This window comes from Schistocerca serialis, chromosome 8 (assembly GCF_023864345.2).
Source record: "Schistocerca serialis cubense isolate TAMUIC-IGC-003099 chromosome 8, iqSchSeri2.2, whole genome shotgun sequence".
In the NCBI taxonomy this organism is placed as follows: Eukaryota; Metazoa; Arthropoda; class Insecta; order Orthoptera; family Acrididae; genus Schistocerca; species Schistocerca serialis.
Genome location: NC_064645.1, coordinates 410,102,556 through 410,118,647, shown reverse-complemented (window position 1 = coordinate 410,118,647; position 16,092 = coordinate 410,102,556). Strand labels below are relative to the sequence as shown.

The window sequence follows — 16,092 nt, the reverse complement described above, 5'->3', positions numbered from 1 at the left end:
ACCATCGGGGACATCAGTTTCCCCTCAGCCGGAGAAGCATAAGACTTCTTCGGCTCCTCTCGCCAGGAAGGGGTCCCTTGGGGATCTCCCTTTGCAAGTTCAGACCAGCAGAAACACGGATACCCGCATGTGGCTGAAACAACCACTGGTCACTAGTCGTAGAGGCTCATGGTCGTCGTCCGTCCCTGAGACTGACCCAGGGAAGCCCTCCCAACCTGAACCACCAAAGGCACAGCAAGAGAACAGAAAAAGAAAAAAGGTTGCCAAGAATCCCGACATTGCGGTGGCACCCGTCCCACCGCTTCCTAGAAGCTCAGTGTCTGATGACGAGGTCGAGATTCTGGCGTCTGCTGAAGACCTGGATCTCACCAGTCCCTCAGACGCCATGGATGTCACTCACGTGGGTACTGAATTGGTGGCAGCTAGTGAACAAGCGGAGTAAACTGCCTTCCCAGTCCCTTCACGCCTTTTTCAGCCATGGACAATATCATCCTCCAGTGGAACTGCAGCAGTTTCTTCCACCATCTAGCTGAGCTCCGACAACTTATCAACCTTCACCCTTTCTTCTGCATTGCTCTTCGGGAAACTTGGTTTCCAGCGATGCGAACCCCCGCCCTCCGTGGCTATCGGGGTTATTATAAGAACCAGGCAGCTTATGAAAGGGTATCTGGTGGCGTCTGCATCTATGTCCTTCACTCTCTTCACAGCTAGTCTGTCCCTCTACAAACACCTTTAGAGGCTGTCACTGTTCGGGTGTGGACGCTACAGGCTGTTACTGTCTGCAGTCTGCATCTTCCACCGGATGGTGATGTCCCACAGCATGTCCTCGCTGCGCTGATAGCCCAGTTGCCGCCACCTTTCTTGTTACTGGGCGACTTCAACGCCCATAACCCTCTGTGGGGTGGGTCAGTGGCAGCAGGTCAAGGCGCCACTGTTGAGCATGTATTGACACAGCCCGACCTTTCCATTTTAAATGATGGTGCATTCACACATTTCAGTGTGCCGCATGGCCTATACTCCACCATTGACCTTTCGATCTACAGCCCTAGCCTCTTACCGTCTGTCCAATGGAGAGTGCATGACGACCTTGTGGTAGTGACCACTTTCCAATCTTTCTGTCACTGCCACAGCGTCACTCTTCTGAGCACACCTGCAGATGGGCTATGAATAAGGCTGACTGGGACATGTTCTCATCCACGGGCGCTGTTGCGCCTGTTTCTAATGAAACCATTGATGCGGTGGTTCACTCGGTCACCAACCGGCATCGTTACTGCCGCAGAATTTGCCATTCCCCATTCTTCTGGGTCCCCTCGGCGGAGGACTGTGCCTTGGTGGTCGCCTGAGATCGCTGAGACGATTAAAGATCGCCGGCAGGCGCTCCAGTGTCACAAGCGGCATCCATCTTTAGTAAACCTCGTCGCCTTTAAACGGATCCGTGCACGGGCCCGCCGCATCATTCGCCAACACAAGCAGGTCTGGGCCAAGATTAGACGCCTCTATGGCTATCGGACCCCTGTCAGCGTCCCTGCACTGTCACTGAATGGGGCAATTTGTACTGACTCCGACATAATTGTCAACCGCTTAGCAGACCATTTTGCTCTCAGTTCCGCATCTGTGAATTACCCACTGGCTTTCCGCTCCATTAAAGAGCGGTTGGAACATCAGAGCCTTTCATTTCATACACGCCATCCTGAATCCTACAATGTCCCATTCACTGAGTGGGAATTCCACAGTGCCCATGCCGCATGCCCTGATACAGCTCCCGGGCCAGATTGCATCCACTGTCAGATGCTGAAACACCTCTCCGTGGACTGCCAGCGATGCCTCCTCGACCTTTACAACCGTATTTGGGTCGAGGGTGAGTTTCTGTCACAATGGCAGGAAAGCATTATTATCCCCGTTTTGAAACCAGGCAAGAACCCATTGGAGGTGGACAACTACTGCCCCATTAGCCTCACCAACATTCTTTGCAAGTTGCTCGAACGCATGGTGAGCCGGCGGTTGAGTTGGGTACTCGAGTCTCTGGGCCTTCTGGCTCCGTCTCAGGGTGTTTTCCGTAACGGCCGCTCTGCCGCCAACAATCTGGTGAGCCTGGAGTCAGCAATCCGTATGGCCTTTGCCCGCCATCAGCACCTCGTCGCTGTCTTTTTCGACATGCGGAAAGTGTACGATACGACATGGCGCCACCACATCCTCTCTACGATTCATGTTTGGGGTGTTCGGGGTCCACTGCCGATTTTCCTACGAAATTTTCTTTCGCATCGTACCTTCCACGTGCAAGTCGCGGCCTCCCATAGTTCCTCCCGAGTTCAGGAGAGCAGGGTACCACAGGGATCTGTCCTAAGTGTCTGCCCGTTTTTAATTGCAATTAACAGGCTCGCTGTGCGGTGGGAACGTCTGTCTCAGCTTCCCTGTATGCTGACGACTTCTGCCTCTACTATAGCTCCATTGGCATTGCAGCAGCTGAACTTCAGCTGCAGGGAGCTATCCGCAAGGCGCAGTCTTTGGCTGTAGCACATGGCTTCCAGTTCTTGGCTGCTAAGACGTGCGTTATTCATTTCTGCCGGTGACGAACAGTTCACTGTGAGCCGCGGCTTTATCTTGCCGGCGAACTTCTTGCTGTGGTGGAGACATACCGTTTTTTGGGTGTGGTTTTTGATGCCCGGTTGACTCGGCTCCCACATATTCGGCAGCTTAAACAGATGTGTTGGCGGCATTTTAATGCTCTGCAGTGCTTGAGCCACACCAGCTGGGGCGCCGACCGGACTACCCTCTTACGGCTCTACTGGCATTAATCCAGTCCCATCTGGATTATGGGAGCCTGACTTATGGTTCAGCATCCCCATCTGCGTTGCGAATGCTGGACCCAATCCTTCACAGTGGTATCTGACTTGCCACTGGTGCTTTCCGGACCAGCCCTGTGGACAGCATACTTGTGGAGGCAGTTGTCCCTCCACTGCAGTTACGGCACCAACATTTACTGGCCGCTTATGCTACGCGTGTTTGTAGCTTGCCTGGGCATCCTAATTATCATCTTCTGTTCCCACAGTCAGTCGTCCTTCTCCCAGAACTTCGGCCCTGGTCGGGTTGTACGATCGCGGTCCGCGTCAGAGAGCTTCTCTCCCGGCTTGGGGTTTTCCCTCTTCCACCTTCTTTCCGGGCCCCTCTGCGTACACCCCCGTGGTGTGTGCTCCGCCCTTTCCTTCGGCTCGAATTGGCAACGGGCCCGAAGGACTCAGTCCCTCCGGAGGCCTTCTGCCGCCGCATTTATTCCATCCTTGGCACATATCAGGGCTCTGGCGTTGTTTACACGGACGGTTCGATGGCTGCTGGTCGTGTTGGTTATGCTCTGACTCTAGGGGACCACTATGAACAACATTCATCGCCAGCTGGCTGCAGCGTTTCACTGCTGAGCTGGTCGCCATCTTTCGTGCCCTAGAGTATATCCGCTCCTGCTCAGGTGAGTCCTTCGTTGTCTGTAGCGACTCCCTGAGCAGTTTACGAGCTATCGACCCGTGTTTCACTCGCTCTCATCTGGTCATGGCTGTCCAGGAGTCCTTCCATGCTCTTGCCTGATGCGGCCGCTCTGTGGTCTTTGTGTGGACCCCGGGCCATGTTGGGATACCCGGCAATGAACATGTAGACTGCCTGGCCAAACAGGCCACCAGTGAAACAACTCTGGAGGTAGGCCTCCCGAAGACTGATTTGCGGGCAGTCTTACGCCGCACAGTTCTCTCGCTTTGGGACACTGAATGGCGCGATCTGACCACACCTAATAAACTCCATGCTGTCAAGGAGACGACAGCTGTGTGGCAGTCATCCATGCGAGCCATTCGCAGGGACTCAGTCGTCCTTTGTCAGCTCCTTATTGGCCACACCCGACTGATGCACAGTTATTTACTGTGTCGTGAGGTCCCGCCTCTTTGTCGTTGTGGGGCGGCCTTGACGGTGATCAACATTTTGTTGTCCTGTCCACTTTTAACTGTGCTCAGGCAGACGTTTGCGCTGCCTGATATGCTCCCTGCCCTTTTAACTGATGACTCTGCTATGGCAGGCTTAGTTTTGTGTTTTATTCGGGCAGGGGGCTTTTATCAGTTGCTCTAAGTGTTTATCTTTATTTTGTGTTGAGTCTGGCTTTTGGCCTACGGTTTTAGACTGAGTTTTTAGTATGTTTCTCGGTGGTTGGCTTTTCCTTTCTTTCTCTACGGTCGACCAACCACTGTCACACTGTGTGTGATTTTAATTCTTTTTGTCTGGTCTTTGTCTAAGTTTCTCTTGTCCTGTGTCGTCAGTCTTCTTTTCCTTGTTCAATTTTATTCTGTGTGGTTGTTTTTAAGTTTTGGAAAAAGGGACCGATGACCGTAGCAGTCTGGTCCCTTTAATCCCACAAACCAACCAATAGCTAGAATGTCTCTCTTAGCTCTGTCACTGCTACAGATGTGCTCTTTGCATTCCATGCTGAGGCAGCTTATGTTATGGTTGTACTGCTCGCCAAATGCTGGTGCCTGTGCTGAGAGACAGTATTCCAGCTGAAATGAAATACTTATCACCCAATTCTTCAAAAAAAATGTTAGGTGAAAAAAAAAATTGGTTTTTGCATATCTTACAAAATAATATCTTCACTCAATAAAGAACTGAATTTCTTTTCTTTATCTGTCATACTCTGCTGCAGAAAATTAAGTAAAACTGCGTGTGAACTTTGCATACGGTTCATTTTAGCTCATACATGGCAGTGAATGGAATGTCTGTAATGTATCGTGATTTTATTTAAAATTGAGAGCAGAATGATTCTTCATTTTGTTCTTGAGTAAATGGGTTTTATATCTGATGGACAGTTGGCTGGAAAGCACCCTGTTCCATCCATGTGAACGTGCCGGCTTCTGTGAAATACTTATCATGAGGTTTTAAGTGGACAAAAAATATTTGCACTTCTTACAGTATGATATCTTTGCTTGATAAAGGACTGAATTCCTTTTCAGTATGTGCCATAATTACTGTGGTGCATCAAATTAAGTAAAACATTGCACAAAATTTGAACAATTTTGCAGAGGTGTGGTTGAATTTGGCTTGTGCATTGCAGTGAATGAAATACGGATAAGATATTTAAATGTTATTTAAAACTGAAAGCAGAAGGATATCTCAATATCTGAAGGACGGTCATGTGTGGTGTTCCATTCATATCCTTGCCATTGTGAATTATGTCATCATAGCAATCGTTTATGTTTCATAAAAGAATCAAGATACCAAAACAAGGTGTTTTTGCAAATAATGGGGCAGATATGTTGTGTATTAAATACTCGAAACTTTTTTATTCACTGAGATATGGGAGTAGCTCATCTGCAGCAGTGAGAGATCAGCAGCCCATGACACATTCAGGTGGACATAGCACTGTAAGAAAAACCTAAGCGGTACGTGTATACATGCCTACAGGAGCGAAAGATAAGTCATGCGTTTTTGAATTCCTTTTTCCTCTCTTACATTACATCTCTCTCTGTTGTTTCGATTTTACTGTTGCTATGAGTTGTTCTTGCTGTATTGAACATTTACAAACTACCAATGAAATGTCAGAGATTATAACATTAATGTTCTTACCTTCAAGCTTCATTGTAAATATCATACCTTTGGGAGGGCAGCATAAAGACATCTACTGTAGGGTTATTTAAAAATGTATGTGCTGTCCTGTTGAAATAATAATCACCCTTAACATGTCTTTATCTCTTTTTTACAGAAAACAGCAATGAACAGAGTAAAACAGAAGATGACAGTGGCAGCTCTTCAGATCATGCTGAACTCAACAGCCGTGAGACTGAACAAAATACCTCTCCTGCTTCACAGAATTCTGTCAAGAACATCAGTAGTCTCCATTGTATTGGTATCTTACCAGGTTTAGGTGTTTACCCTGACTCAAGTGACAGCGAGCAGAGTTCAGACACAGATGCGGAGCTGACTCTATCATCAGGCTATGACCTACTAGGTCGGAAGCTGGCTACAGGTGCCGGAGGTGCAGCTGCACGCAAGGCTGCACAGCAACAGGCCAAAGCTGCTGATGCATCGGGAAGGTGAGCGCTCAGCGCTCGTCATCACAACATTCTGCGAAAGGATTGCCTACACATTCCACCTATGCGTTTCTGCTATGTTAGAGTCTTTGGCTGGTGCATTCGGGAACTGACCCTTTATCTGGAATTCTGTGTGAGGCTTGTTTTCCAGCCACTCTTTCATAGTCACAGGAGACATTTCTTAATTGAATGACATATCTTGCAATAGTGCAAAAAAGAGTTTTAGTAAAAATATCCATAACTGTGCTTTCAGGTCATTCAACTGTGATTTTTAAAGGGACAGATATTTCCCCCCCTCAAAATTTCACATATGTTGAACAATGTATAATTTGTTGAAGTAGTCTAGATCTGGGGGCTTTGGGAATTTATATCCACATATTTTTACAATTTGCATTGAAAATTCATTTTGGCTGTAGAACAGATGGGTGGAATGGCACAACGTTCTGATTTTGGCAGTTGCTTACATTTCATTCTCCTGCCCTTCTTTGCATTATCTTACTTTTTACCCATATGTTTTGCATATCTAATCATTGCAAGAAAAATAAAGTGCTGTATTCTTTCAATTGCTGGACAGAACTTTCAACTTGTGGGAAGATGCTGAAAGTTGATGGTTGTTCTGATTGCAGTGAGGATGTCGATCCAGGTAGTTATAGCAGCTGCATTGAAGATGATGAATATTTCAGTGAATGAAGACATCATGATCCAATCTGGAGCATTCCACAGCTTCTATCAACAGTAGTAATGGAACATATGAAAGTCAGTTGTTTAATAATGTGTGTATTTTGTTTTATGTGCTTTCAGTATGAGTAGAAATAAAAACTGAGATGCTAATATGCGTGATACGTCTTAGGCAATTGATTCCAACCACTCATTGTTACTGAAATACTAAAAACAAATGCATAAAATGTAAAACTGCCATGTTTTAAAATATTGCAATGCTCATTTAATTGCTTTGTTATGTCTCCAAGCCACGTGTGAACATTAATGTCCAGTTAACACATCCTTGCCCAGGCACATTTGGCTTATGTTGATTTTGTTACAACCAAGGATTAATGTTAAAGTTGTTTCTTTGTGTTTGTCTTTATTTCCTATATTTTGTAACTGTAACCTGAATGTTTGTCTTAACAGTATGAAAATGAAATAACTGCATCCAAAAATGTATGTTTGAGGTTGAGTTCAGTTTGTAGATAGATTTGTTTTGCCTAAGGTCATCTGTTGTATGTGTGTAGAAGATATAAATAGTGTAATGCATAATCCTTACGACAGGAAACAGCATTTGTACATTCATACACCAGAAAGAGTTGAATAAAAATATAAACGTACAATAAGTTTATTTTTGAGTATACACACTAAATTTGTCACACATTCATGTAAATTAAATGTAAAGTAAAAAACAACTTGTTTTGCAGATTATTTTAAATAAGTTAATTGGATGCTATATTTCTGTCAAATTTTTATGCTAAAATGGAGCATTACGTGTTGAGTCCTATCATATCCCTAAATAAAATCCCATGAAACAAAAAGAGGGAGTTAGGAGGAGTGGCAAGATAGGAACTGGAATCCAGAATGTCCTGTAGTGTATAGACCATGTAAGTTTGTAGAGGTAGATGATGTCTGTATTAACAAAGGAAAAATGTGAAATTGGATTGGGGCATACATTTAGGAAAATCCAAATAGTTAATAATGGAGACATCAGTTATTTTTTCAGATCAGTGACAAGGGAAAATTGTCCAATCTGACATGTCAAAACTCGCCGTGAAATTTTTTCCACAGGAAGAATGCAACCAAATAAACAGTGTCAGAATTTCAGCTGCTAAGACACTGTGCATATATATATATATATATATATATATATATATATATATATATATATATATATATATATATATATATATATATATATATATATATATATTTTATTTTTTTTTTTTTTTTTATTTTTTTTTTTTTTCAAACTGTTGAAAATTGCCAACACCAGAGCTGGAGCAGACTGCTCATCCAAAACACATCTGGCACATGGCTTTGCATGATGATGCAGCAGATAACAGAACACAGTTTGATTGTAATCTGTAAAGTGTACTTCAGTTTCCATTTGTCTTTTCTCTGCTGCAATTGTTGACAGTTATTTTTCTCTTGAATTTGCAACTCGTTCAGTATCTGTCTTAGAAACTGTGAAGACAAGATTAGACTATTACAGCACATACTGAGGCAGTCAAGAATAAAAGTAAATTCTTCCTGCAGTCATTATGTTAATGGAACAAGAAGAAACCATATTTATATGTGGTACAGTGGAAGTATCCTCTGCAATGCATTTCACAATGGTTTTCAGACTCTGGATGTTTAAGTAGATGTAAGCAATAATAGTTAGCAGTTCTTTTTACATTACTGGTACATTTTAATGGTGGAGATAGAACTGAATTAACATTCATTGTTTTCTTGATTTATGCCCCCTAGTATAATCTGTAATCTTACAAAGGTGAAGTATGAATAATGTTCGATGCAGTAAACATCATGTAATTCTCCACAAGTCCAACATATGTACAATTTGTTGGGTAATTTCATGAAAATTCAGTCAAATGATGTTGGCATTTTGATATTAACTGCAAAAACATCAGAAAAATGGGAAATAACTCTGTTGATTCTGGAAATTGTGGTTTGTGTGATTGTAGTTGTGCCAATATGAATTCAAAGCAAGAAAACCATCCTAGCCCAAGGAAACCATGCACTGCAATAGCTTTGAGTGACAAGGAAAAGCTTGTGAATTCTTGGTTAAACAAAGAGGAGGAAAATCCTTAAGTAGTGTGCAAAGCTGGTTCTGTTTTGTAAAATTTGAACATAAATTGTACAAATGGAAGATAGAATGACATGAAGAAAGAAATATGTGCTGAAATGAAATCGTGAAGAATGACAGAAAAAATTGCAGAAGATTTGAGGCACTGAGAGCACAAGCGGACTAACCCCGGAGAAGTCAATATGGAGGAAACAGGTCTCATAATACGGGCCCACAAATAATGTATGTTTGTGATACATTGCAGCCTTGTAACATGCATATGATGTAACTGTGGTTTTATTGAACAATATTTCGACATAGATAAATTACAAAAGTACTATATAGTAGAATATTAGCAGTTTTGTTGTGGCTTAGTCCATTTTCGCTCCAAGTAGTTGAACATTCTCAATGACAGGTCCGTTAGTACGCTGATGCATGTGACAATAGTATTCATTACTAGTATACATTGTACACATTACATGTACCATTTTACATTGGTTTCTGTAATGTTACGCATTGTGTTACATTTCAAAATCATCCACAGGCAATGTTTCTACAGCATTTGATGACGTTTGTAAAGTTTTGTAGAAATCATGATGAAGTGGAGGTACATACGGAAGCAAACTTAGCAGATCCTTCTTTTTTGCCTCTGTAATTACATTTCCATTAGGATAAAGCAGTTCGAGATTGCTGATGCATGTGGATGTTCGTTTGGCCACATCAATTTCCTGAAATGGCTCTTGGTTTTGGTTCGAGTATTTATACAATATTTTGAATCTGTTGGTTGCTTCATACCGCAGCCACTGTATGTTCAACCATTGTACTTTACAATTGCCAGAAGACATTTTTCGATTCGTGATGTTTCTTTCGAGTTGTTTTGTTGAAAAGAAACATTCCGCATTCATATTAATTACCTTGAATGGATTCCTTTTTCTGGCACTCACTACCACATCATTCCAGTGTTTAGGACGGTAAATATTAGGAAAATACTTTTTTCGTTTCTGAACTAAGCCAAAATCCTGATCACAGGGCAGGTACGAGTGTCCGCTAACTAAAAATTTATGGTCTATTTCCTTCACAGAGAACTCTGAGCTGTTGACAATGTATTGGCACAGTACAGCAACCTTTATGTTTCTATTCTGGCCTCCGCACTGATCAGAGTACATAATTAGTTTTTCAGTCCTGACAAAATTGCGTATGAAGTACAGCAAACAAGAACCAATTTCTTGTGGCCCTCTCGACGCAATGGATTCATGCCACAGAAACATGTATACATCATCATTGTGCATATTGTGGATGCCAAAGCAATATGTCCACAACTGACGTTTGTAATAGCAAACTCCAGTTGAGATGATCGGTGTAGGCAAAGTTTTCATCAAATCAAATGTTATCACTGTAACGTTACCATCTGATTTGCTAAGCAATGTATCACTATGTAAACCTGCCCGTGCATACTCAGCTTTTTGCTGATGGAATTCACGTTCTGCAATTAACTCCGTCCTCTCCTTATCATTATCGGCAGCTGTTATTTTTACCTGCAAAGCATCACATGTTCGACAAGAGTCGGACACTGGTGGATGAAATGACAAATTGAAGTTTTCGTAAAAAATTTTGCGGAAAATAAAATGAGAAACGGGCATTTGCTCCTCTGCACAGTACAGTGAATACATGACTGATAAATTTAAATCTGGTCCTAAATACTTTCTACCGTTATTTTTATGATACGCATAATGGCTTTCATACGCCAGGAATTTTTCTATGAAACGTTTTACTACATCAACTTTGTGGCGAGGTGTTTTATTACCAGGTTCACCTTTACCTCTACCATCACGAGGAGGGGTGGCTTTTTCCCCTTTATTCTTGAGTACCCTATCGATTCTTCCAGCAGATACGGCTAAAGTATTCTGAAAGAATCTTTTGCACACCCTCGTTTCAGACCCATTTGAATTGAGCAAGTAATACAATCTCGTCTTCTCCCTACGTGAATGTTGCTGACCTACGTAAGACCGTGCTTTATCAACGACTTTAATCATGGTAAACAGGAAAGCCGACTGCAGATCGTGGCTGCCTAAATTATAAAACTCATTGAACACTTGTTCCTGCTGTTCTTCGTTGATGTGTTTGTGGCACGCATACCGGCACGTACACTCGCTGATTTTCCGCAATTCCTTTCGAGGTACAAGGTTACCCTTACGGTTTACATACTCTTGACCTAGAGCTCTCCGTTCTTTCCTAACGTTACGAAGCCATTTATCTTCGTTTCTAAGGCGCTTCTTTCCTCGGCTCCGTACCACGGCATCGTCGTTCGTCTCTGGCACGTCCTCTGGAACAGTTGTTGCTGCAGCCGTGCTCGCTCTCGCGTCTCCCGGCACTTCCCCATCGGACGCAAACATCTCTGTAATAACAATATCCATCCCTCAATGTAATATTAACTACACTACAGTAATGGTCAACGTGTGCATTGGTATCCACAGGCGAAGCAATTGCTCAACACAACTCGGCGGGCGGTAAAACATTGTTGTACACATAACATTACAAGTGATCGTTACTTGATTACACAAAATAGCAATACATAAAGTATTGTTTGTATGTCATTCTGTTTTCTGAACAAAGTCACCATTCGAGATACGGTACATCTAGACGTGTTTGCATATGAACGCGTTAGTGTACAATCGACAATGTTATCCGCAAAAAAGGAATGGAACACAATACAAACTAACCTTCCAATTGCTCCTCCACGCTTTTCGCAGGGGCTGCCATGCTGATCAACTGAAATACACGTCCACGTGGTCACTGGTCCAATACGTTGTTCCACACTAAATACACAAGTCTTTCGTTCGCCGGCGTCACGCGCAATGGCAGTGGACGGAGAGCATAGAGCACAAATGGACTATGACGCATAGTCCACTCCTGCTCTCAACGGTATCTATCGGCGGTTGAGTGCAACAGCAATGTTTACGTTGCTACATTAGACAAACCTTCAGATAAACAAACAGATCAACATGCATTGCATAATACTCGTATACTGTTATCACAACATGTCAATACCTCAAATTCACAAAAAGTGTGGGTTAGTCCGCTTGTGCTCTCAGTGCCTCATTTAGAACTGCACATGAGACAATGTACTGTTTCTGACGGTGATTGATGAGAGTGGGCCTACTGAGTGGTGAATAATATGTGAAATGGACACTGGTGATTGCCAGGCTTCTTTGAGCTGGTCAGGCTGGTTTGCTGTATCATACAAACAGGAAGTTGTAAAATTACAAAGTTTATTATAAGTAAATGTGCAGAAGAGATGCCATTTCAATAGGTAATACTGTAGAGAAAGCTGATGTGAAGACAAAGCTTGCTGCTACCCTTACAGTCAATCAATCAGTCAGGTTTTGTGGGGAAAAAGTGCATTTTCTTTTCTTTTTTACTCATTATCTTTATTGTAAAATGATAGTTTACAACTGATAAATGTTACGACACATTCGTACTCAATAATGCCAATGATGATTGAGTGGATTACAATTTCCACTTTTTTATGTCTATCTTCAGGAACTTCATGGCAAATCATGACCAAAAGTTAAGAAAAGGACATAATTTCCAAATATCTTTTAATGGCTGTATCAGAATCTTGAAAATGGAAAAGAATAATTTTTAACGTTTAATTCAATACTTGTGTGTGGAAAATGATTCACTGCTTTGGACTCTTGACATAGAGAAATTTTTTCAGGAATATGGCAAAAAGACTGTTGATGTATGGATTCACACCAAAACAATCATGTGATTAGGAAATTGTCAGGCAATACAATTTCCAGTAGGTCAGGGTCATTTCAGGTTTATCGGTGGAACAATATTCATAAACTTCAGTCATTTATACATTATCAACTGGAATACTGCATTAGCAAATGTGTCCTGGTACACAGCACAACAAGCATGATGACAGGCCATTTCTTACACCACCCTAAATTTGGCTTAGTAAAACTAATAATGACTGAAGTGTCTAAATGTATTAACTTTGCTTTTGTTGTGTGTGCCTAGTGTAGGGAAAATGTTGAGTTTCCATCACTCAGTAGCACAGTGGTTTCAACTATAGAGAATAAATTTAAGAATCCATTCCATTGCAAGTAATATGTACAAAATCCGAAAATTGTCATAATAACTTTGCTACGTAACTTATTAAATCACCACCACCTTAGTACAACAGCTAGGTAACTTGATTTTTGCCCTTCTGAGTTATGTAAATGACTCTTGCCTGCTTGATGCTCTCTAATTAATGCTACAACTGGATATCTCTTAGGGTTTACTGTTGGGACACAATACACATTTCAACAAATAGGTAAGTATCAAACCAGGAAGTATTTATGTGCCACAAATAGAACCTTGAATATCCAGTTGTGCTGTAATACGAACTGCCAGTGAGGACATAACTATAATACAAGCAGTAGATATCTTAAGTTACCTAGTTATAATATGTAATCAGCATTCAATGTTAAGATGTTTATGCAGCCTGTGCACCTGTAATATGGTCTAAATTGCCAGTAATGTTTGTTGAGCATTGTTTTTCATCATCTTTGTGTGGCATTCCAGTTTATGCTGAACAGAGTGATGTTTGTTCTTTAACAATTGCTGAATGCATTGAATCACATTCCATTTCACCATGACCAACACTGAATTTTAAACCAATAACCTTCTATGTTAGTCATTTCCTGAATAGTGATCAAGTACATTGCAACAACAGGTTTGGTTAGAGTGTATCCTCCACAGTAAATGCTGAAACAGGAAATGTGGTTTACCATTACAAGGAGAGATTGATATACTCGTACATACGGTTTGCTATCTCAAAGTTTTCTCCTTTTTCCTTTACTTCTGACCACATGAAACAATCTCCTTGTTTTGATTTTATGTTATGCACTGTAAAATTGAAAGGTTTCATCCTTTCAAGTAGTTAGTGCCAACAAATTTTGCTGGAGACTTAACAAAAGTCCCATCTGAGTTTGGTGCTTGTTCCTTCCTTTGTTTTTTTGTTTCTTTTCCTCTTGAGCCCTGTCTTTAGCTAAAAGGTGAGCATTATAATTAGGTGTAAGATCATCTTCATAGGCCCTAGCAATACTGTATGCCATGCATAGGCAACACTTTTAGCAAGTCGTTTGTACGAATATTTCCAGTTTCTCCCTGGGGTGGTACACCAAGTTTACTGTGTGGAGAAAACAATCTAAACAATTTTGTTGCTGCCATATGTGAGCTTGCTGTTCAGGAAATAACTAACCCTATAAACCATGAATTTAAAATTCAATGTGGAATGGGACTTAATGCCTTTGGCAATCACTACAGGGCAAAACAGAGTCAGAAAAGTGAATCAGCCTGCTGTCTAAAAGACTATTGCCAGAAGCGCATGAAGTAACATCTGTATTGCCACAGGGCTTTTAGGAAAGAGGATGTGCTGGCTAAACTTTTTTTGTTGTGCGATATAAAGAAGACTATGATGAAGAGTTTAGAGCTCTTCACTATAACAAGAAAAATCAACAAGATCTCCTTGTCAGACACCAGATTTTTGTACATGTCCATCCTCTTTATAGCACAGGAAAAGTACGAGGGTCACTCCAAAAAAATGCACACTATTTTTGTAAAAATACATTTTTCATTCTGCATGTGTGAAAGTTTTACAGTGTGTAAATACATCCTTCCCGCTTGTTTTCAAACTTAGTTCAACCTTTTCCCGTGAGTGGCACCGTCACAGCATGTCTTCAAATTCATATTCTTGAGGAAACAACCTTGTTTCACAAAGCGCCTAGCATCCAGCGTACTTTGGTCTATCGATTATTCGTATGACTTTGAAACGTGTCCCTGGCAGTGTTTGAACATTGTTGAACAAATTCTAAGTTGATTTCTGAATGAATCATAAGTTGATTTGTGAATGCGTGCATAGTGTGCGTGATGTCTCTGCCAGTGGAATCCTCGTCATATCTAGAAATAAACTTTCCTGCAGGCAAAAGGGGCTATACGAGCTGAGCGGAGTATAGCCGAATGAAAGAAAGCCAACCACTATCTGATTATGTGGTTGATTGGGTTTGCGAATGATGAGCGTTGTTATGATTACCAGCGAAATCCATAGAATCAGACTACCAGAGTGCGAATAAACGAATAACAGGTAAGAAAAAGTACATATAATCTTCTCGGTGTATCCAAGAAAATGAAATTTTGACAGAAAATTTTTGGCCAGATCGCTATACTAGCAAGGGCCAGTTGTACAGTCTCCAACTAGCAGCCACTTTAAGGTCTATTCTGGAAGTAGCGTGGAAAACGCGTCGTATGAACAAGTAACAATACCTAACCGGAGAATAATCGCAGGATGACTAAACTGGTGATTCTGGCAGAATTAGTGAAGTTAACCGGCGAATAAGCTTTGACATTGGCAGGTATCGATACAGAATTATTAATGACAACATTGTTTGTTAGAACAAGGAAGGAGAAGAAACGGTGACATCACTTAAATTATGTAAGAATATGACAATTCCAAATTTATATAAAAATTTCGCAGTACTACTTTTCGATCTCGTGTTTGAGAAATTGGAGCATACGAATGAAGTGTGAAACTATTTCCTAACATAAAGCTTTTTGCTTGTAGTAGGCCTAATAGGCATTTGATATTGTTACTTTGTGAATTATATTCTGCCGTGTTACAAAAATGACCATTTCTGCCAAAACAGTCTGGTTTATTTGGCGTGTGTTACAATTACTGCAGTATTATAAAGACCTATTTTGTTTTATCTCGTAGACAGTGACAAAACACAAGTAATCAGGTTGAGAAACCACACCAGTCTTGGGCCTATTTGTAATTACAGCTTTTTCAGTATTAGACAACAGCATTTCGATTTTTCATGTAGCTAAACGTTTGACAGACTTTGATGAGGTAACAGATCCTTTCGCAGAAAGGAAAGCAGCCGTGTAAAGCTGTAGCAAGATTAGAGAGAAAAAAATTCTAGGTGCTAAGGATGGAAGAAATGTGTACTGTCTTGCCTGTCTCTTCTCTTTACTGGTTTTATGTACCCTATACTTAATTTTATGTGGACCAATAGACAGGGATGTGCGATACAAGAATGCTGTGTGAAGAGCTATGGCGCTGCACTTTGGCACACTTAAAATCAAATAACATGTCTTACAATTCCTCGGACACGTATGTTCTATGTATCAGACTCTTCAGAAAGATGTGTGCTACAAAATGAACAAATTTTTGAAAATTTGATTTTTTTTTAATTTTTGACATCCTATCTCAAACAC

At 41.5% G+C, this 16,092-nt stretch overlaps 1 protein-coding gene across 6 annotated transcripts in view; it reads left to right on the top strand.

Moving 5' to 3' along the window:
- LOC126416026 (PSME3-interacting protein) overlaps positions 1-16,092 on the top strand; it is a 112,702-nt gene that overhangs the window by 66,632 nt on the left and 29,978 nt on the right. For 4 of the 6 annotated variants that reach the window (XR_007575397.1, XR_007575394.1, XR_007575396.1 and 1 more), the window contains exons 6-7: positions 5,729-6,059; positions 6,683-6,812. Coding sequence is in view for 2 of the 6 variants with exons in the window: in XM_050083479.1 (XP_049939436.1) it covers positions 5,729-6,059; positions 6,683-6,746 (395 nt within the window). In the remaining 4 variants the exon portion in view is untranslated. Of the gene's footprint in view, positions 1-5,728; positions 6,060-6,682; positions 7,400-16,092 lie in introns of those variants that run through there. The other 2 variants (XM_050083479.1, XM_050083477.1) reach the window with 2 other exon arrangements.